The sequence below is a fragment of the Sander lucioperca genome, chromosome 9, assembly GCF_008315115.2.
Source record: "Sander lucioperca isolate FBNREF2018 chromosome 9, SLUC_FBN_1.2, whole genome shotgun sequence".
NCBI lineage: Eukaryota > Metazoa > Chordata > Actinopteri > Perciformes > Percidae > Sander > Sander lucioperca.
In genome coordinates, this window is record NC_050181.1 from 32,117,003 (window position 1) to 32,134,502 (window position 17,500).

The window sequence follows — 17,500 nt, forward strand, 5'->3', positions numbered from 1 at the left end:
TGGCTAGTAGTCCTTACCTAGGTACTGTCTGAAAATGAGCATAATATGAGCACTTTAAGTCTTTTTAAGACCCTGTGGAAACCCCTCTCATCTCCTTCATCTAAAATGCATGTTTTTGGAAGTTGGAGTTTCCAAAGTTTCCAAAACCTCCGATATATCGGGTGTAATATGGGAGAGTTTTACAGCAGACGTGTTTATCTTACAGACAGGTTGTTGATCCGCATGCGGCTGATGGTTCGGCGGTAGTAGCTGAAGTCGTTCTGGATGGCCGGGTTGGTCATCTGGAACAAAGAGAGGAGGAAGGGTGGATGAGGTGGAGGTAACGGACGGGAGGAATAGAGCAGGAGGAAGAGGAGGAGGAGGAGGAGTGTGAGCGGACCTTGAGTTCGTCGAAGCGCAGCGTGAAGTGCAGGATGTGGGCGAACTGGCGAGCCAGAGACTGTTTCTGCTCCAGGTGCTGGGTGGGAGTCGAGGAGGAGCTGGTCAGGACGTCCAGGAGACACCGCAGACTGGACTCTGACGGGGGGAGGGGGGAGGGGGAGAGAGACAGGGAGGGGAGACAGGAGGGAAGACAGGAGGGACAGAGAGGGAGACAGGAGGGAAGACAGAAAGACAGAGACAGAAAGGGAGACAGAGAGACAGAGAGGGAGGTAGACAGAGAGAGAGACAGAGAGGGAGACAGACAGAGAAAGAGACAGGGAGGGAGACAGGAGGGGAGACAGGGAGGGAGACAGGAGGGAAGACAGGAGGGAAGACAGGAGGGACAGAGAGGGAGACAGGAGGGAGACAGAAGGGAGACAGGAGGGAGACAGGGAGATAGACAGGGAGATGGACAGAGAAAGCGACAGAGAGGGAAGACAGGAGTGGAGATGGGGGAGAGAGAGAGGGAGACAGGGAGGGACGCACACACACGCACGCACGCACGCACGCACGCACACACGCACGCACGCACACACACACACACACAGACAGATAGACAGACAGACAGGAAGGACATTATTATTCTCCTGTATTGTTCAAACCTTCTCACGTGTTTTTAGGAATCCTGTCCATCTCAACATCAGATCTGAATACTGAGACCTCGTTAAAACCAGAAGCTCCAACGTTTAAATCTACATCAAAGACATGACAGTACCCATCTTTATTTCTCACTTCCTGCTGTTCTTTAATCCCCGGATGTAGCACAAGTAGACACAGCTCAGTTACTTTTGGGGAGAAGGTTGGTGCATATTATTTGAGGGAGACATATCTGCCTCTTCTACATATTGGGGGGGACATACAGTATCCCCTGCATCCGCCCTGAAATCTACGCCCATGTCAGGAAGAGGAAGTGAAGGATGACAGCATGTATCATGTTGGAGCGGCTCCACATTGTGTCTTGCAGCAGCGTGAGTAGGGTTGGGTATGGTTTTTTTTTTTTTTCGATACCGGTGCTAAAGCAGTACTTTTAAAACGGTGCCGGTGCCTAAACGGTGCCTGAACCGAAAAGAAAGGTACTAAACAACAGTCGGCGACATTTAAGAACAACTTGTTTATTACTACGGCCATATGGTCAAAATTAAATGATTTAATAGTAATGTAATAACTAACTTATAATAAACAATAACTTATTTCACCAGTAAATTGCTGCTGAATGACAAAAACAACCACCAGATGGGAAAAGGGTATTTTACCATAACTTTGAATGCACCGCGAGGCTGTAGGTTACCAGTTTCAGTGAACGCACCGTCTGTGTTTCTCCGACGTCGTCATCTGCTGCGCTGCAGAGCAGACTGTTGAAATACAGTCACACTTTACACTGTTTAACGTTAGCTGTCAGCAGTTTAACCTGTTTAATCCAGCTGCTAGCTAAAGCTAGGCTAACGTTACCTGCTGTTGAGTGGAGTGGAAAGTCAGGCACCGAAATAAGGCACCGAAATTTTCCTTCTTATTTGGTCTCCTTACTACCGTTTAGGTCGGAACCGGTGCCCTATTGGCACCGCGTTTCGGTACCCAACCCTAAGCGTGAGACCGTTTGTTTGCAGGGTCAGCATGTGTCTCTCTGAAGTAGGAGAAGGACTGAGAGGGTTCCAGGTTCTTACCGAGCTTCTGGGAGAACTCGTAGAAGGTTTTCAGTTTTCCGACCAGAGGAACAACAGCTGACCAGGCCTTCTCCTGAACCCCCTCCACTCCAGGATTCTGGATCGCCTGAACACACACACACACACACACACACAGACAGACAGACAGACAGACAGACAGACACACACACACACACACACACACACACAGAAAATGTAGACTTAGTCTATATTCATGTGTGTGAAATAGGGCTGTCAAAATTGCTCAGAAATGACGGTCGAATATTCCCTCTAAAAAAACACATAATATTCAATCTGGTTGCGCATGCGCATTTTGTCAATGACACGCATTACGTCAATAACAGGACAAATGAATACAAAGAGACATAACTACTTGTATAGGTAGTCTATTTAAGTTTAAACATATTTGAGAACGTATTACTGACACAAAAACAAGTAAATCAAATGATGGCCAAGACCGCAGACCTCACGCTTGCTCGCTCGCTCACTCACTCGAGCAGTTTCTCTCTCTCGCCCTCACGCTCTCTGCCCTCACGCTCTCTGCCCTCACTCTCTCTCTGCCCTCACGCTCTCTCTGCCCTCACGCTCTCTCTGCCCTCACTCTCTCTCTGCCCTCACGCTCTCTGCCCTCACTCTCTCTCTGCCCTCACGCTCTCTGCCCTCACTCTCTCTCTGCCCTCACGCTCTCTGCCCTCACGCTCTCTCTGCCCTCACGCTCTCTCACCCTCACTCTCTCTGCCCTCACTCTCTCTCTGCCCTCACGCTCTCTCGCCCTCACGCTCTCTCGCCCTCACGCTCTCTCACCCTCACTCTCTCTGCCCTCACTCTCTCTCGCCCTCACTCTCTCTCTGCCCTCACTCTCTCTCGCCCTCACGCTCTCTCTGCCCTCACGCTCTCTCGCCCTCACTCTCTCTCGCCCTCACGCTCTCTCTCGCCCTCACGCTCTCTCTCGCCCTCACGCTCTCTCTGCCCTCACTCTCTCTGCCCTCACTCTCTCTCTCGCCCTCACGCTCTCTGCCCTCACGCTCTCTCGCCCTCACTCTCTCTCTGCCCTCACTCTCTCTCGCCCTCACGCTCTCTCTGCCCTCACGCTCTCTCGCCCTCACTCTCTCTCGCCCTCACGCTCTCTCTCGCCCTCACGCTCTCTCTCGCCCTCACGCTCTCTCTGCCCTCACTCTCTCTGCCCTCACTCTCTCTCTCGCCCTCACGCTCTCTCTCGCACTCATGCTCTCTCTCTGCCCTCACGCTCTCTCGCCCTCACGCTCTCTCTGCCCTCACGCTCTCTCTCGCCCTCACGCTCTCTCGCCCTCACGCTCTCTCTCTGCCCTCACGCTCTCTCGCCCTCACGCTCTCTCTCTGCCCTCACGCTCTCTCGCCCTCACGCTCTCTCTCTGCCCTCACGCTCTCTCGCCCTCACGCTCTCTCGCCCTCATGCTCTCTCTCTGCCCTCACGCTCTCTCTGCCCTCACGCTCTCTCTGCCCTCACGCTCTCTCGCCCTCACGCTCTCTCTGCCCTCACGCTCTCTCGCCCTCACGCTCTCTCTGCCCTCACGCTCTCTCTGCCCTCACGCTCTCTCGCCCTCACGCTCTCTCTGCCCTCACGCTCTCTCGCCCTCACGCTCTCTCTGCCCTCACGCTCTCTCGCCCTCACGCTCTCTGCGCAGTGTGCGGCTGTGCGCATAACGGTTTAAAATGAACAACAATAAACACATTTTGAGTGCTGATCAAGAGTTTTGTGCAAGCAATTTAAGGTCGTGACTATTGTCCCAAATATAGCAGGCTTCATTCAGTGATTGAAACAAATATTATTAACATTAATTTAGGTTTCCCAGTAGCCGATATAGAACCGACATTGAACGCTCCGAGCGAGCTGTACTGTGGTAAACATGGAGCTTTTCCTTGACATGGAAAATAATCAAACCAGTGGAAGCAGTGCATTCAACCTTTATTCATGCATATCTCTTGCATACAACTTTATCTTGCGGCTCAACTATTTTACCTCCTACCGACCAAAATCCAAAGTACTTCCAGACATGGCTTTTTAGATTTTGGGGGGTTAAAATCGCTTTCTCTGATGCGGTCGGGTTGGGCTCTGCACTTTCTGCCATCTTCAATGCAAGACAAGTCAACTTTCAGCAGTGAGGCTGTGCCAGACAGTGGGACTCCTGTGACCTGTCCCTGAACCCTCAGGCCGCTAGCAGACAGACAGACAACCAGACAGACAGCCAGACAGCCTCTGCTACCGCCAGCGTTTTTTCCACATTTTTTTTTTTTAATTTGAATATTAATTTTCACCTTCGAAATTCGTTTTTTAAAAGCTATTCGAATATATATTCGAATTTAGAATATTCGTTGACAGCCCTAGTGTGAAACAAATGAATAAGCCAATGAAATGAATGAGTAAAGGACTCACCTGTCGTATCTCCTCTCCTGCTCCTCTGTACGTCTGCAGGTCTTCCAGGACGACCCGAGCCTCCATCAGCACCTGGTTCACCTCCTCCCACACCGCTGTCTCCGACTGAGAGGGCTGGGCGTCTGCAGGGAGGTCAAAGGTCAAACACACACTCCCCGCTGTCTGTCTGTCTGTCTATCTGTGTGTGTGTGTGTGTGTGTGTGTGTGTGTGTATGCCTGTCTGTGTGTGTGTGTATGCCTGTCTGTCTGTCTGTCTGTGTGTGTGTGTGTGTGTGTGTGTGTGTATGCCTGTCTGTGTGTGTGTGTGTGTGTGTGTGTGTGTGTGTGTGTGTGTGTGTGTGTGTGCCTGTCTGTGTCTGTGTGTGTGTGTGTGTGTGTGCGTCTGTCTGTCTCTCTATCTGTTTGTGTGTGTCTGTGTGTGCCTGTCTGTCTGTCTGTCTGTCTCTCTATCTGTTTGTGTGTGTCTCTGTGTGCCTGTCTGTCTGTCTGTCTGTCTGTCTGTCTGTCTGTCTGTGTGTGTGTGTGTGTGTGTGTGTGTGTGTGTGTGTGCGTGCGTGTGCGTGTGTGTGCCTCACTCTCAAAGTCCAGGAAGAAGTTTCCACCATTGTTGTCGATGTCTCTGGTTAACACCTTGATTAGGTTCCCCATGCTGTACACACACACACACACACACACACACACACACACACACACACACACACACACACACACACAAACACACAAACACAAACACACACACAGTAAAATATTCCAGCGTCAGACAGAGAGGACATTTCGTGTGATTAAAGTTAGGAATCAGCTGTACCTTAGCAGAAATACAGGGTCAGACACCAAAGTGTCTGGTTTAGCTTTAGTCAGTAATAGATATATACTTATACTTCCATTCAGTAGATGTCCCCATAGAGTTACTGTACTTGGATGTTGAATTAGTTTTAGTTACAGAGATAAAAAAAGAATATTTCTAGGACTCGACAAAATAACTTTTGGCCTCCATCCGTTAGTTAGTTAGTTAGTTAGTTAGTTAGTGTAATTGTGTGACTTTGGTGCTTTAAAGAGTTAGGAGCTAACAAAACTAAAGGCCCTGTTTACACAAATACGCTCATGGGTGAAAACAACAAAATATTTTTTACATTACATGTCATTTAGCTGACGCTTTTATCCAAAGCGACTTACAACTGCTATATATATCAGAGGTAACACGCCTCTGGAGCAACTAGGGGTTAAGTGTCTCGCTCAGGGACACATTGGCCCAATCCCAAAGTCCGGACTGACAGACTCACGGACTTTGGTGCGCGTTCTCGCGAAATTCGTAAGGGCTTAGGATTGTCCCAATGTCGAATTTCAAAGGGCGTGAGTGTTTGAGGACACACTTACCGAGCCCTTTCCGTGAGTCTGCATCGATGCAGACTTCACCAAAGGGAATTACCCACAGTTCAAAGCATTGTGACGTTTACCGCGGAGACCGTAGGGAAATCCGGAAATTACAAAAGGTGAACAACAGCACGACACACGACCACGGAGCAGACCAGCCTGTCGTCCAGCTTGTTAAACAAGAGGTTGAAAACGTGGAATCAGGCAGCCGTCTGCTGGGTCTCGGCCGTGTGGAAAGCTACAAACTTAAAATGAAAATTCCCAAACCGGCAAGTGTCAGCAACATCTTTGTTATTAAACGTCGCCAAGGCTTTGGGATTGGGCCATTGGTTGATGTATCGCAGTGGGAATCGAACCCAGGTCTCTCACACCAAAGGCATGTGTCGTATCCACTGCGCCATCACCACCCCATTTTATTAGATGTTTCTTTCGTTTAGACGGCAAGGGCGTTTTTGGGGCTTAAAAATGCAAAAAAGTGAAACCACCTTCCAGACTAAAGGGTGATAACGCAAAAGTCTGCTCTGATCTGCTCACGGTAGCTCTCGTCGCATACAGTACAGTACAGTATATTACAGTACAGTACAGTACAGTACAGTATATTACAGTACAGTACAGTACAGTATATTACAGTACAGTACAGTACAGTATATTACAGTACAGTACAGTATAGTACAGTATAGTACAGTATATTACAGTACAGTACAGTATAGTACAGTATAGTACAGTACTGTATAGTACAGTACAGTATATTACAGTATACAGTATAGTACAGTACAGTACAGTACAGTATATTACAGTACAGTACAGTATATTACAGTACAGTACAGTATAGTACAGTATAGTACAGTATATTACAGTATATTACAGTACAGTATAGTACAGTATATTACAGTATAGTACAGTACTGTATAGTACAGTACAGTATATTACAGTATACAGTATAGTACAGTACAGTACAGTATATTACAGTACAGCAGTGTTTTTCAACCTTTTTTGAGCCACGGCACATTTTTTACATAAAAAAAATCCCGCAGCACACCACCAACCAAAAATGTTACAAAATGACACATTGTAGCCTAATAAGATCAGAATCTGAATTTTTCCTTTTTAAAAATGTATCCATGGCTGTTGCAGGCTTACATCGATGATCTCGGCCCTACTGCTTACATCCTGTCATCGCCACCTTGTGGCAGTAATTCTATTGTCTTAAATCAACAAGGTCATTATTGCGCTATACTGCCACCTACTGACACAGACTATTATTTAATTTCTCTGCCAGTCATCACATTGCAGGTACAGATGTGCATCACTGGCAAATTATTTGCAGTAACTCAATACAAAAATTTTGTTGGACCAATCTGATAATTTCCCACGGCATACAGGACGATCTCTCACGGCACGGCACACTAGTGTGCCGCGGCACAGTGGTTGAAAATCACTGTAGTACAGTACAGTACAGTATATTACAGTACAGTACAGTACAGTATCCTACTATACCTGTATCCTCCAGGTACAGGATACTGCTGAAGTCTATATATTTTGACTGTCCACGCCCTGTTGTGCCTTTGTAATCTAAGGTTGTTTGGAGCAATAACTCCAGCTCCTCGTCTGTCCAGACAAAATTGTCAACTTTTGTTGTTCGCTTGGCGCTACTAGGGAGAGGAGAGGAGGAGAGGGAGAGAGGAGGAGGAGAGGGAGAGAGGAGGAGGAGAGGGAGAGAGGGAGAGAGGAGGAGAGGGAGAGACAGAGGAGAGAGGGGGAGGAGAGGGAGAGCAGGAGGAGAGGAAAGGAGGAGGAGAGAGAGAGGGAGAGAAGAGAGGGAGAGGGAGAGGGATGGGGAGAGAGGAGGAGGAGAGGGAGAGGGAGAGAGGAGGAGAGGGAGAGAGGAGGAGGAGAGGGAGAGAGGGAGAGAGGAGAGGGAGAGAGGAGGAGGAGAGAGGAGGAGGAGAGGGAGCGGAGGAGGAGAGGGAAAGAGAAGGAGGAGAGAGGAGGAGGAGAGGGAGAGAGGGAGAGGGAGAGAGGAGGAGGAGAGAGGAGGAGGAGAGGGAGCGGAGGAGGAGAGGGAAAGAGAAGGAGGAGAGAGGAGGAGGAGAGGGAGAGAGGGAGAGAGAGAAGTAGGAGGAAGGTTCTACGCAGGCGCGTGGACTTGGCGGTGTTGTGTAACGGTGCTTCACGCTACCACCTAGCTGCCTGCTGTGATTACTACATCACATTTCACAGATTTCCCCCCCAAAACACTCGTCTAAACGCAGAATAAAAAGTGAAAACGCAACGCCACTTTTGCGTTTTTCTCTTCAGATCGTTTCCACCTAAGACCCTAACTAACCGATGGAGGCAGCGGTAGAGCAGCAACTCCCATCGTGTTCTGCGAGGTAAAATGTCTGTTTTTGTTAAAGGAGTCTGGTGGCTTTGCAGAGAGCAGAGATAACTGGCTTCAGTTCCCCCGTCTGAAATACTCAAGTAAAGTACAAGTATCTCGTGGCCAGGTTAGCTCAGTTGGTAGAGCAGACGCACATATACAGTATATATATATATATATATATAGCCTATATACTCTGCAAAAAAAGAAACGTCCTCTCACTTTCAACTGCTTTAATTTTCAGCCAACTTAACATGCGTAAAACTTTGTATGAACATAAAAAAATTCAACTACTAAGAACTAACCTGAACAACGTTTCACAGACATGTGACTAACAGAAATGGAAAAATAGGTCCCTGAACAAAGGATGGTTAAAATCAAAAGTCCCAGTCAGTGTCTGGTGTGGCCACCAGCTGCATTAAGTACTGCAGTGCATCTCCTCCTCATAGACTGCACTAGGTTTGCCAATTCTTGCTGTGAGATGTTACCCCACTCTTCCACCAAGGCATCTGCAAGTTCCCGGACATTTCTGGGTGGGCATGGTTCTCGCCCTCACCCTCCGATCCAACAGGTCCCAGACATGCTCAACGGGATTGAGATCCGGGCTCTTCGCTGGCCATGCAGAACACTAACATTCCTGTCTTGCAGGAAATCGTGCACAGAACGAGCGGTACGGCTGGTGGCGTTATCATACTGGAGGGTCATGTCAGGACGGGCCTGCAGGAAGGGGACCACATGAGGGAGGAGGAGGTCTTCACTGTAACGTTCTGCAACTTTTGATTTTAACCATCCTTTCTTCAGGGACACATTCTTCCATTTCTGTTAGTCACATGTCTGTGAAACGTTGTTCAGTTTAGTTCTTAGTAGTTGAATTTTTTTATGTTTATACAAAGTTTTACGCATGTTAAGTTGGCTGAAAATAAAAGCAGTTGAAAGTGAGAGGACGTTTCTTTTTTTGCTGAGTATATGTATGTATATATATATATATATAGTCTAGCACTTTGAATTACAACAATATACTGCACGTTAACCTTCGAGCTACTTACTGTGAGTGTAAAAAGGAAACTCAACGTTCTGAAAATAAACACCCTAAAATAAAGGCGTGCAGCTCTGCAGAGCGATGCAGCTCGGTGTGATTCTGTGAGCTGCAAACTGAGCTGGAAACGGCGTCTTCTCTTTTACAAAAACAGTTCAAAAAGAGGAAGTGATGAAGTCTCTGAAAGTTTTGGCCTAAATTTAAAACAGAGGAAGTAAAGCAGACGGTGAAAAGACAGTGTGAGAAAGACAGCAGCACGCTGAATGTAAAGAGCTTGTTCTGATGTTTTTCGGCACTTTATTTTGACGCTTTTCAATACTTTTTGTCTCTTTGTGTTCACACGCTGAAAAACATCCAAACATCCAAATATTTTGGAGCTTCATCGCGAGAGAATATTTCCTCTTGTGTTGGAGGGAAGAAATGTTCAGTACCACTTGTACTTTGCTGCACGTTTGCAGCCAAACTCTGTGCACCAAAAACACATTATTTCAGCCTTTTAAATACCGTTAATTTCTCATCTTTTGCTACGACTTCTTCGAGAAGCATTTAAAGGATGTATACCCGAGTTTATTCGTGTGATTAAGGATATGTTTCATGTATTCTCTGCAGGTTTTATAGGATATCTGTATTCACTTACAGTATTTCTTTGTTTATAACCTTTTTAAAAACTGTCCTCACCACACATGCGGTGTCTTTTCATTTCTGCACCAACTCAGCAGTCAGCGTGACTTCTCATTTTAACATTTTTGAGTATAAAGCTGCCAGGAAACCAAAATACAGGGAACCGGATGTATAGACGTCTATAAAAATACAAGTCTTCAGTGCTAATCACTCACAAGTTTCATTGTAGAACAGTTCAAGGTTGTGCATGTTTAGTTTCATGATTTATGCACGTAAATACTGCAAAACACGCTAGTTGCAGCTCAACATCTGCCTCCATCGGTTAGGTTTTTAGTGTTATTGTGTGACAAGATGTCCTTTAAGTTGCCGTTGCAGCAAAGTTTAGCCGTGGTTGTCATTGGTCCAGTATTAATAGTGAACGTTGTAACTGGCAGCCACAGAACGGGCTGCAATGTAACCCTACAGGACAAATGTTCGGCGTCAGTCAGCGTCCACTAAAAGTTCTGTTTTTGCCGCTGACAGACTCAGATTATTATTCTAAGTGTCTGGCAACATTATGAAAGGATCCCTACAGAGATAGACCTTTTAAAACCTCTTTACGACCTTTCTGTTTAACCAGAAACAGCTCTGAAGTCACTAGCGCTAAACCCACCAGACTCCATTTAAAAAAGCAATACGTTTAGCGTGTATAGAGCCAACATATTCTCACATGTAAATCAGTAAACTATGTGTTTATTTCAACCAAAACTAGAGTTATGATGGTTGGAAAAGTGGAAAGACGACCCAAAATGGCTTTTCATAGTTTTATTTTGTTTCTGTCGACTTTGAATGAATTGTATTTTACGATGCTAAAATTAGTGTTTATTTAAATGGAGTCTGGTGGGTTTAGCGAACGCAATTTCACGGATGTTTTTATGTTTAAAAAAAGGATCTTACTCTTTAACAGAAAGGTCGACCTCCTTAGAAATCCTTTCCATAATGTTGTCAGACACTTAGAATATTAATCTGAGTCTGTCAGCAGCAACAACAGAACTTTAGTGAAGGTAAATACAAGCTGGACAATTGTCCTATTAACTTACATTACAGCTTGTTTCTCCGCTGCCGACTGCAGCGATCTCTCTAAATACTGGACCGATGTCACAGATTGTTGTTGGATGCATGTCTAACAAACTCAACACTCTCAGGTCTGACGCTCCACAAACGCATCACAGAATACTAACACCAAACGCTCTCAGGTCTGACGCTCCACAAACGCATCACAGAACACTAACAAACTCAGAATATTAAAGGTTACATATGTTGTATGTTACATTTCTACTGTTTAGAAACTAAAGCCAACTCCATTTCTCCTCTTCAGTTTCTGCAGATCCTTCTGGTTCTTCTTCTCCGTCGGGAAAACACGGCCGCGTTGCATTGTGGGATACAGGAGTAAATGTAGGCTACATCGTACGTGCACTCAAATGAGCTGTGCATTGTGGGCATAGGCGCCGGTTTATGTTTTCCTCCGTGGGTGCAAAAAGTAGTCAAAACAATGTTTGCATTTCAGAACCTTAGGAAATGGACAGCGGCCGTCACGAACACACACGCCTATTAAGTCAATAATAAAGCCGTAAAGTAGACTTTCAACTCAGGACAGCTCCACTTCTCACAGATACAGATATGATTGGAGATGAGAAGTTTAACTGACACGTAACCGCGATCAGCTTCGTGGGAAATTAAGAATCAATGCCACCTGTCTAGTAGCCTAGGCACACTATGACAGACGCTCCACTTAGCACCAACTGCAATGTTTAATTTTAAATGAATATAGCCTACTGGCAGTCTGGCACTGGGTGCTCAGTATTTTCCGTGGGTGCACCACGGTATCGGCGCCTATGATTGTGGGTATTTTATAGAGATGCACCGATTACAACTTTCTAGGCCGATTCCAATTTCCGATTTTCTTTGAGTTTCCGATTCCGATTTAATTTTTTCTAACCACTTTACAGCACACACACATATTTATTTTCTATCTTTTCTTTAATAGAACATGTTGTGAACAGATAATGGATCACTATAAAATAGAACTATATAAATTACTCCACACTTGTGACGAAAAGAGAGCTGAGCCAGAAGGCAAAGCTCTCAATCTACCGGTCAGTTTTCGTTCCTACCCTCACCTATGGTCATGAAGGCTGGGTCATGTCCGAAAGAACGAGATCCAGGGTACAAGCGGCCGAAATGGGTTTCCTCAGGAGGGTGGCTGGCGTCTCCCTTAGAGATAGGGTGAGAAGCTCAGTCATCCGTGAGGAGCTCGGAGTAGAGCCGCTGCTCCTTCGCGTCGAAAGGAGCCAGTTGAGGTGGTTCGGGCATCTGGTAAGGATGCCCCCTGGGCGCCTCCCTAGGGAGGTGTTCCAGGCACGTCCAGCTGGGAGGAGGCCTCGGGGAAGACCCAGGACTAGGTGGAGGGATTATATCTCCAACCTGGCCTGGGAACGCCTCGGGATCCCCCAGTCGGAGCTGGTTAATGTGGCTCGGGAAAGGGAAGTTTGGGGTCCCCTGCTGGAGCTGCTACCCCCGCGACCCGTTACCGGATAAGCGGAAGAAGATGGATGGAAGATGGATGAAATTACTCCTGGTGTGGGACATTCACACACATCTAAAGAGCAATGTTAGAACCATTTCCTTCTTTTCACATCCAATATCCAACTAAAGAAATGTGATTTAGGTTTTTGGTGTCGTCCCTCCACGCCCTACTTTCTCCTTGCAGGTGTTGCATATTGCAAACTTGTTATCTTCTGCACACACGCTGAAGAATTCCCAAACAGCTGACATGTTGCAGGTTAATTCACCAGGTTCCTACATGTGGGGAATAGCGCGACGCGCTTCACACCGCGAGTGGGTCCGTGTGTGCGTGCGTCCTTGAGAACTGTAACTGGTATAACTTATGTTGTCAGTTAATTGTAGCGTTGACCGGCATGAAATCACCATATGTCAGACTGACCTGCCGGTCGCCGGTCATGGCCGAGCACGTGAAAACCGGCCAATTCCGGTCACCGGCCGGTCTATCGGTGCATCTCTATTATTTTACAGCGGACTATATAGTGAACGGAATTTACAGCGGAGAATTGGAACACCATGTTGAACACACTACATAGAGCACTGTTACCGTGATGTCCAACACAGCTTGTAATACAGTCAACAGTACGGCTAATCCAACGCCTGACTAAAAAGATGTGTCTTTAGCTGCTTTTAAAAAATATAAACAAGAGACCGCCGCTTTCAAAACAGGAGGCAAAGCGTTCCCATCTAGGAGCCACTTGATCTCCTTGGTGGCATTTTCTCTGACATTTAAGTTTAAAGCACCAAAGAGAAGCAGCGCTTTCATAGATCAGGCCCGGCGCAGCACAAAGCACAACCAAGTGTCTTTGTTAGTTTAAGACCGACGCAGTTGTCAGTTTCCCGTCCAGCACCCACGTCGTTTAAATACCAAATGCACCTGCACCCATCTGTGGCCCATGGTCTTACAGGGAGGTGTGTTCAGGTGCATTCTGGGCGTGCTGGTCTTACAGGGAGGTGCGTTCAGGTGCATTCTGGGCGTGCTGGTCTTACAGGGAGGTGTGTTCAGGTGCATTCTGGGCGTGCTGGTCTTACAGGGAGGTGTGTTCAGGTGCATTCTGGGAGTATTGCTATCTTGAGGCAGCAGGAAGTGATGGCACCATTGACCAACAAAAACCTGGTCTAAAGTCAATAACGCAGCATTTCATTGTTATTTTAACAGAGCATTAGTAAAATGCTCCTAGGCTCGTGCACAGCGGACGCACACTATGCTTGTTACACACACAGGGACGCACAGCAGCACACACACATGCAGAAGATTACAAATAAAAATATTATGGTGTAAATCCTCCATCATAATTCGATGAAAATAATGTAGAGCTGCTGCTGCTTCAAGTGGAGCTAAAGTGAACGTACTTCTGTTGTTGGAGAGTTTAATGTGAGATTCAGCAGAACTTCTAGTACTCGTCTGGAAATACTCAATAAAGTATTTTAACGGCAAATGGTGAAACACATGATGAGTGTTCCCCCAAAGGGAGGGAGGGAGAGAGACAGACAGACAGACAGACAGACAGACAGCGAGGGAGAGAGAGAGAGAGAGAGGGAGGGAGAGAGACAGGGAGAGAGACAGGGAGGGAGAGAGAGAGAGAGAGAGAGAGAGAGAGAGAGAGAGAGAGAGAGAGGGAGAGAGACAGGGAGGGAGAGAGAGAGAGAGAGAGAGAGAGAGAGAGAGAGAGGGAGAGAGACAGGGAGGGAGAGAGAGAGAGAGAGAGAGAGAGAGAGAGAGAGAGAGAGAGACAGAGAGAGAGAGAGACAGGGAGAGAGACAGGGAGGGAGAGAGAGACAGAGAGAGAGAGAGACAGGGAGAGAGACAGGGAGGGAGAGAGAGAGAGAGAGCGAGAAAGACAGACAGACAGACAGGGAGGGAGGGAGAGAGAGAGACAGACAAGGAGAGACAGACAGACAAGGAGGGAGAGACAGAGAGACAGACAGCTGTTGTTATTCTAGAAAACTAAAACTAAAATAAGCAGTGAAAGATATTTTAAGGAAACTGAAACTAAATGAAAACCTTCAAGAAAAGCTCAGACTAAACTGAAATACGCTGGAATGTAACTTAAGTACATGTACTCCAGTACTGTACTTCAGTACCAAATGTTGAGGTACTTGTACTTTACTTGGGTCTTTTCTTTTCATGCCACTTTCTACTTCTACTCACTACTAATCAGACCATTAAACACACAGCTGTCTGGATCCTTCACACCAGGGAAGTCAAAGTCTTTTTTTTTAACATTTTGGTAGCTTTTTTTCCTAATTTTTGCCGTTTTTGTTCCAACTTTTTTGTGGTTTTCTCAGACATTTGTCACCTTTTTGTAAATGTGTTGCTTTTCCCGACATTTTTGTACACATTTTGTTGACATGAAGCCCTACGAAAGTCATCAAAAGAGTTCCTTAGCCATCATAGAATTTAGCAAATCAAGCAAAACGATGATCATTTTATTCATTTTTTTTTAACAGCAACTGGTTTCACAGCCTGAATACCAGTCCTTCCAGAAAAATGTGGAGTTTTTTTGTGATTGTTGCAGGCAAAAATCCTTGATTATGCGGCACGTTTTCTTAAAAAAATGGAATATGGATTGATGGAATATGCGGGATATTTATGCAATTTTATGCGATGAAATTGCGGGAACTTGCATAAACTGCGGTTTCATCGTGGCTTCATCGCGGGGTTTGCAGCTTTTCGATGACGTTCACGTCACGTTATTACGTCACTTCATAACGTCACTTCATAACGTCACTTCATAACGTCACTTCATAACGTCACTTCATAACGTCACTTCAGAACGTCACTTCATAACGTCACTTCATAACGTCACTTCATAACGTCACTTCATAACGTTCCCATGGCAACAGGGGAAAATGGCTGCTCTTGTGTGAAGTAAACGCAACATTTTTCAACTTTCTGCTAAGATATATGTGACTTTTTTGCAACGAAAATGCGGGGATTATGAAATCATGCAAGCCCCGCATATTTTGCGCGGAAATCAGCAATTTATATGGCGAAAGTGCGGCGTATTAAAAATAAAAAATGCGCCCCCCCCCCCCACATAAATATGCAGACTTTGGCTGATTATGCATTGAATTATGAGATCACATAATCACGTTTTCTGGAGGGACTGGAATATGAAATCTCTCTCTCTCTCTCTCTCTCTCTCTCTCTCTCTCTCTCTCTCTCTCTCTATCTATATATATATATCTGTGTGATATATCTGCTTCTGGGGGAATTTCTGATTCTCAGAGTCGGTAAATCTGCCATATTCTGCTTTGAATGTCAGGTAATTGCAGTTTAAAAAAACACTTTCCTGTGTTTTTGGTTTGGCGCACAACTAGGCGGGCCAGGTGTACCCAAATATATATACGGGCCGGATCTAAATCTGCAAGGGGCCGTTAAAAACAGTACTTTTAGCATCTCCTTACATATACCTACGCTCTCCGTCTCTGCTAGATTGGGAATGATTGAGATTTCTCTTGGCACAGCTACCAGAAGACTTCTGCTACTTCCCCTGCTCAGTAACGCTCAGCCATCACCGGGAAAGATCTTCTAATATCCTTCACTGGTCTCCGTCCAGAGACACGGGACCTGCTGGTCCATTATATATACAGTCTATGCTTAGTTTACACAAACCCATGTATATATGCAGTCAAGAGAACGCCAAACCTGTAGATGGCAGTGTAACGAGAAGCTCAAGCCCACGTTAGCCAATCAGAATCCCCAAAATAGCAACAACAGCAACCTCACTTCCTCGGCTGCCTAAACCTCCGTTTGTCTCAGTTTACATGCCAACGTGCAAACAAGGTTTTCCAAAAATCTCCAATCTGGCCGGAGTTTTTAGAAAGACTCGTTTTCAGAGGCGACTTCTCCGTTTGCGTGCAAACGAAGGGAAATGTCTCCGTTTTTCAAAATAACCACGTGTAAACGGGGTATCAATAATCTGATCCCAATCCACAAATGAAGACTGTAAACTCTCCAGAAGTGACTTAAAGTGCCCATATTATGAAAAAAAATCACTTTTTCTGGGATTTGGGGAGTTATTTTGTGTCTCTGGTGCTTCCACACACATACAAACTTTGATGAAAAAAACCATCCATGGTGTTTAGAGTGAGATACGGTTTCTGAATGTGTCCTGCCTTCAGTCTCTGGGTGAGCTGGTCAAAATCTGCACGGCTTTCTACGTCACTAGCCGAGACGAGGGGCCTAGGGGGCTAACCGTTAGCATGCTAGCTCGTTCTCAATGGCAAAATACTGCTACAACACACACTAGTTCACCATAATCTCCAAAAGAACTACTTCCATGTCCCTGTTCTGCAGGTATTCCACGCAAAGTTGGAAGTGTGCCCTCGTTTAGAAGAAGCCTCCCGGCTAATCCTGCCTTGTACTACTGAAGTTGGAGAAACAGCTAGCTAGCTCATGTAGTCCTTACCTAGCTACTGATCATGTAGTCTTACCTAGCTACTGAGCATGTGACCTTACCTAGCTACTGATCATGTAGTCCTTACCTAGCTACTGATCATGTGATCTTACCTAGCTACTGATCATGTAGTCCTTACCTAGCTACTGATCATGTAGTCTTACCTAGCTACTGATCATGTAGTCTTACCTAGCTACTGATCATGTGATCTTACCTAGCTACTGAGCATGTGATCTTACCTAGCTACTGATCATGTGATCTTACCTAGCTACTGAGCATGTGATCTTACCTAGCTACTGATCATGTGATCTTACCTAGCTACTGAGCATGTGATCTTACCTAGCTACTGATCATGTGATCTTACCTAGCTACTGAGCATGTGGTCTTACCTAGCTACCGAGCATGTGATCTTACCTAGCTACTGAGCATGTGCGACTGCCAACAAAGATGTTACAGCAGTGAGAGGTCTCACTCTGTAGCTAAAACAGAGACCTGAACACAGGGTGAAAAGAGGAGCTGCAGCAATGGGCAGTACAACTAAAATATGGTGTTTTTTGAAAATTAAACCTATTAAATCTATTCTGGTACAACCTCAAAATACAATTATGAACCTGA

General features: G+C 45.9%; 1 protein-coding gene across 2 annotated transcripts in view; it reads right to left on the reverse strand.

Moving 5' to 3' along the window:
• Positions 1–17,500, reverse strand: part of LOC116064643 (CYFIP-related Rac1 interactor B-like) — a 26,201-nt gene that overhangs the window by 7,478 nt on the left and 1,223 nt on the right. Inside the window, exons 1-6 of one of the 2 annotated variants that reach the window (XM_031319825.2) lie at positions 9,271–9,377; positions 5,070–5,143; positions 4,495–4,616; positions 2,082–2,187; positions 380–516; positions 204–281 (exon numbers count right to left, since the gene is read on the reverse strand). In XM_031319825.2, coding sequence (XP_031175685.1) covers positions 204–281; positions 380–516; positions 2,082–2,187; positions 4,495–4,616; positions 5,070–5,142 — 516 coding nt within the window. In that variant the 5' untranslated portion in view covers position 5,143; positions 9,271–9,377. Of the gene's footprint in view, positions 1–203; positions 282–379; positions 517–2,081; positions 2,188–4,494; positions 4,617–5,069; positions 5,144–9,270; positions 9,378–17,500 lie in introns of those variants that run through there. The other variant, XM_031319824.2, reaches the window with a different exon arrangement.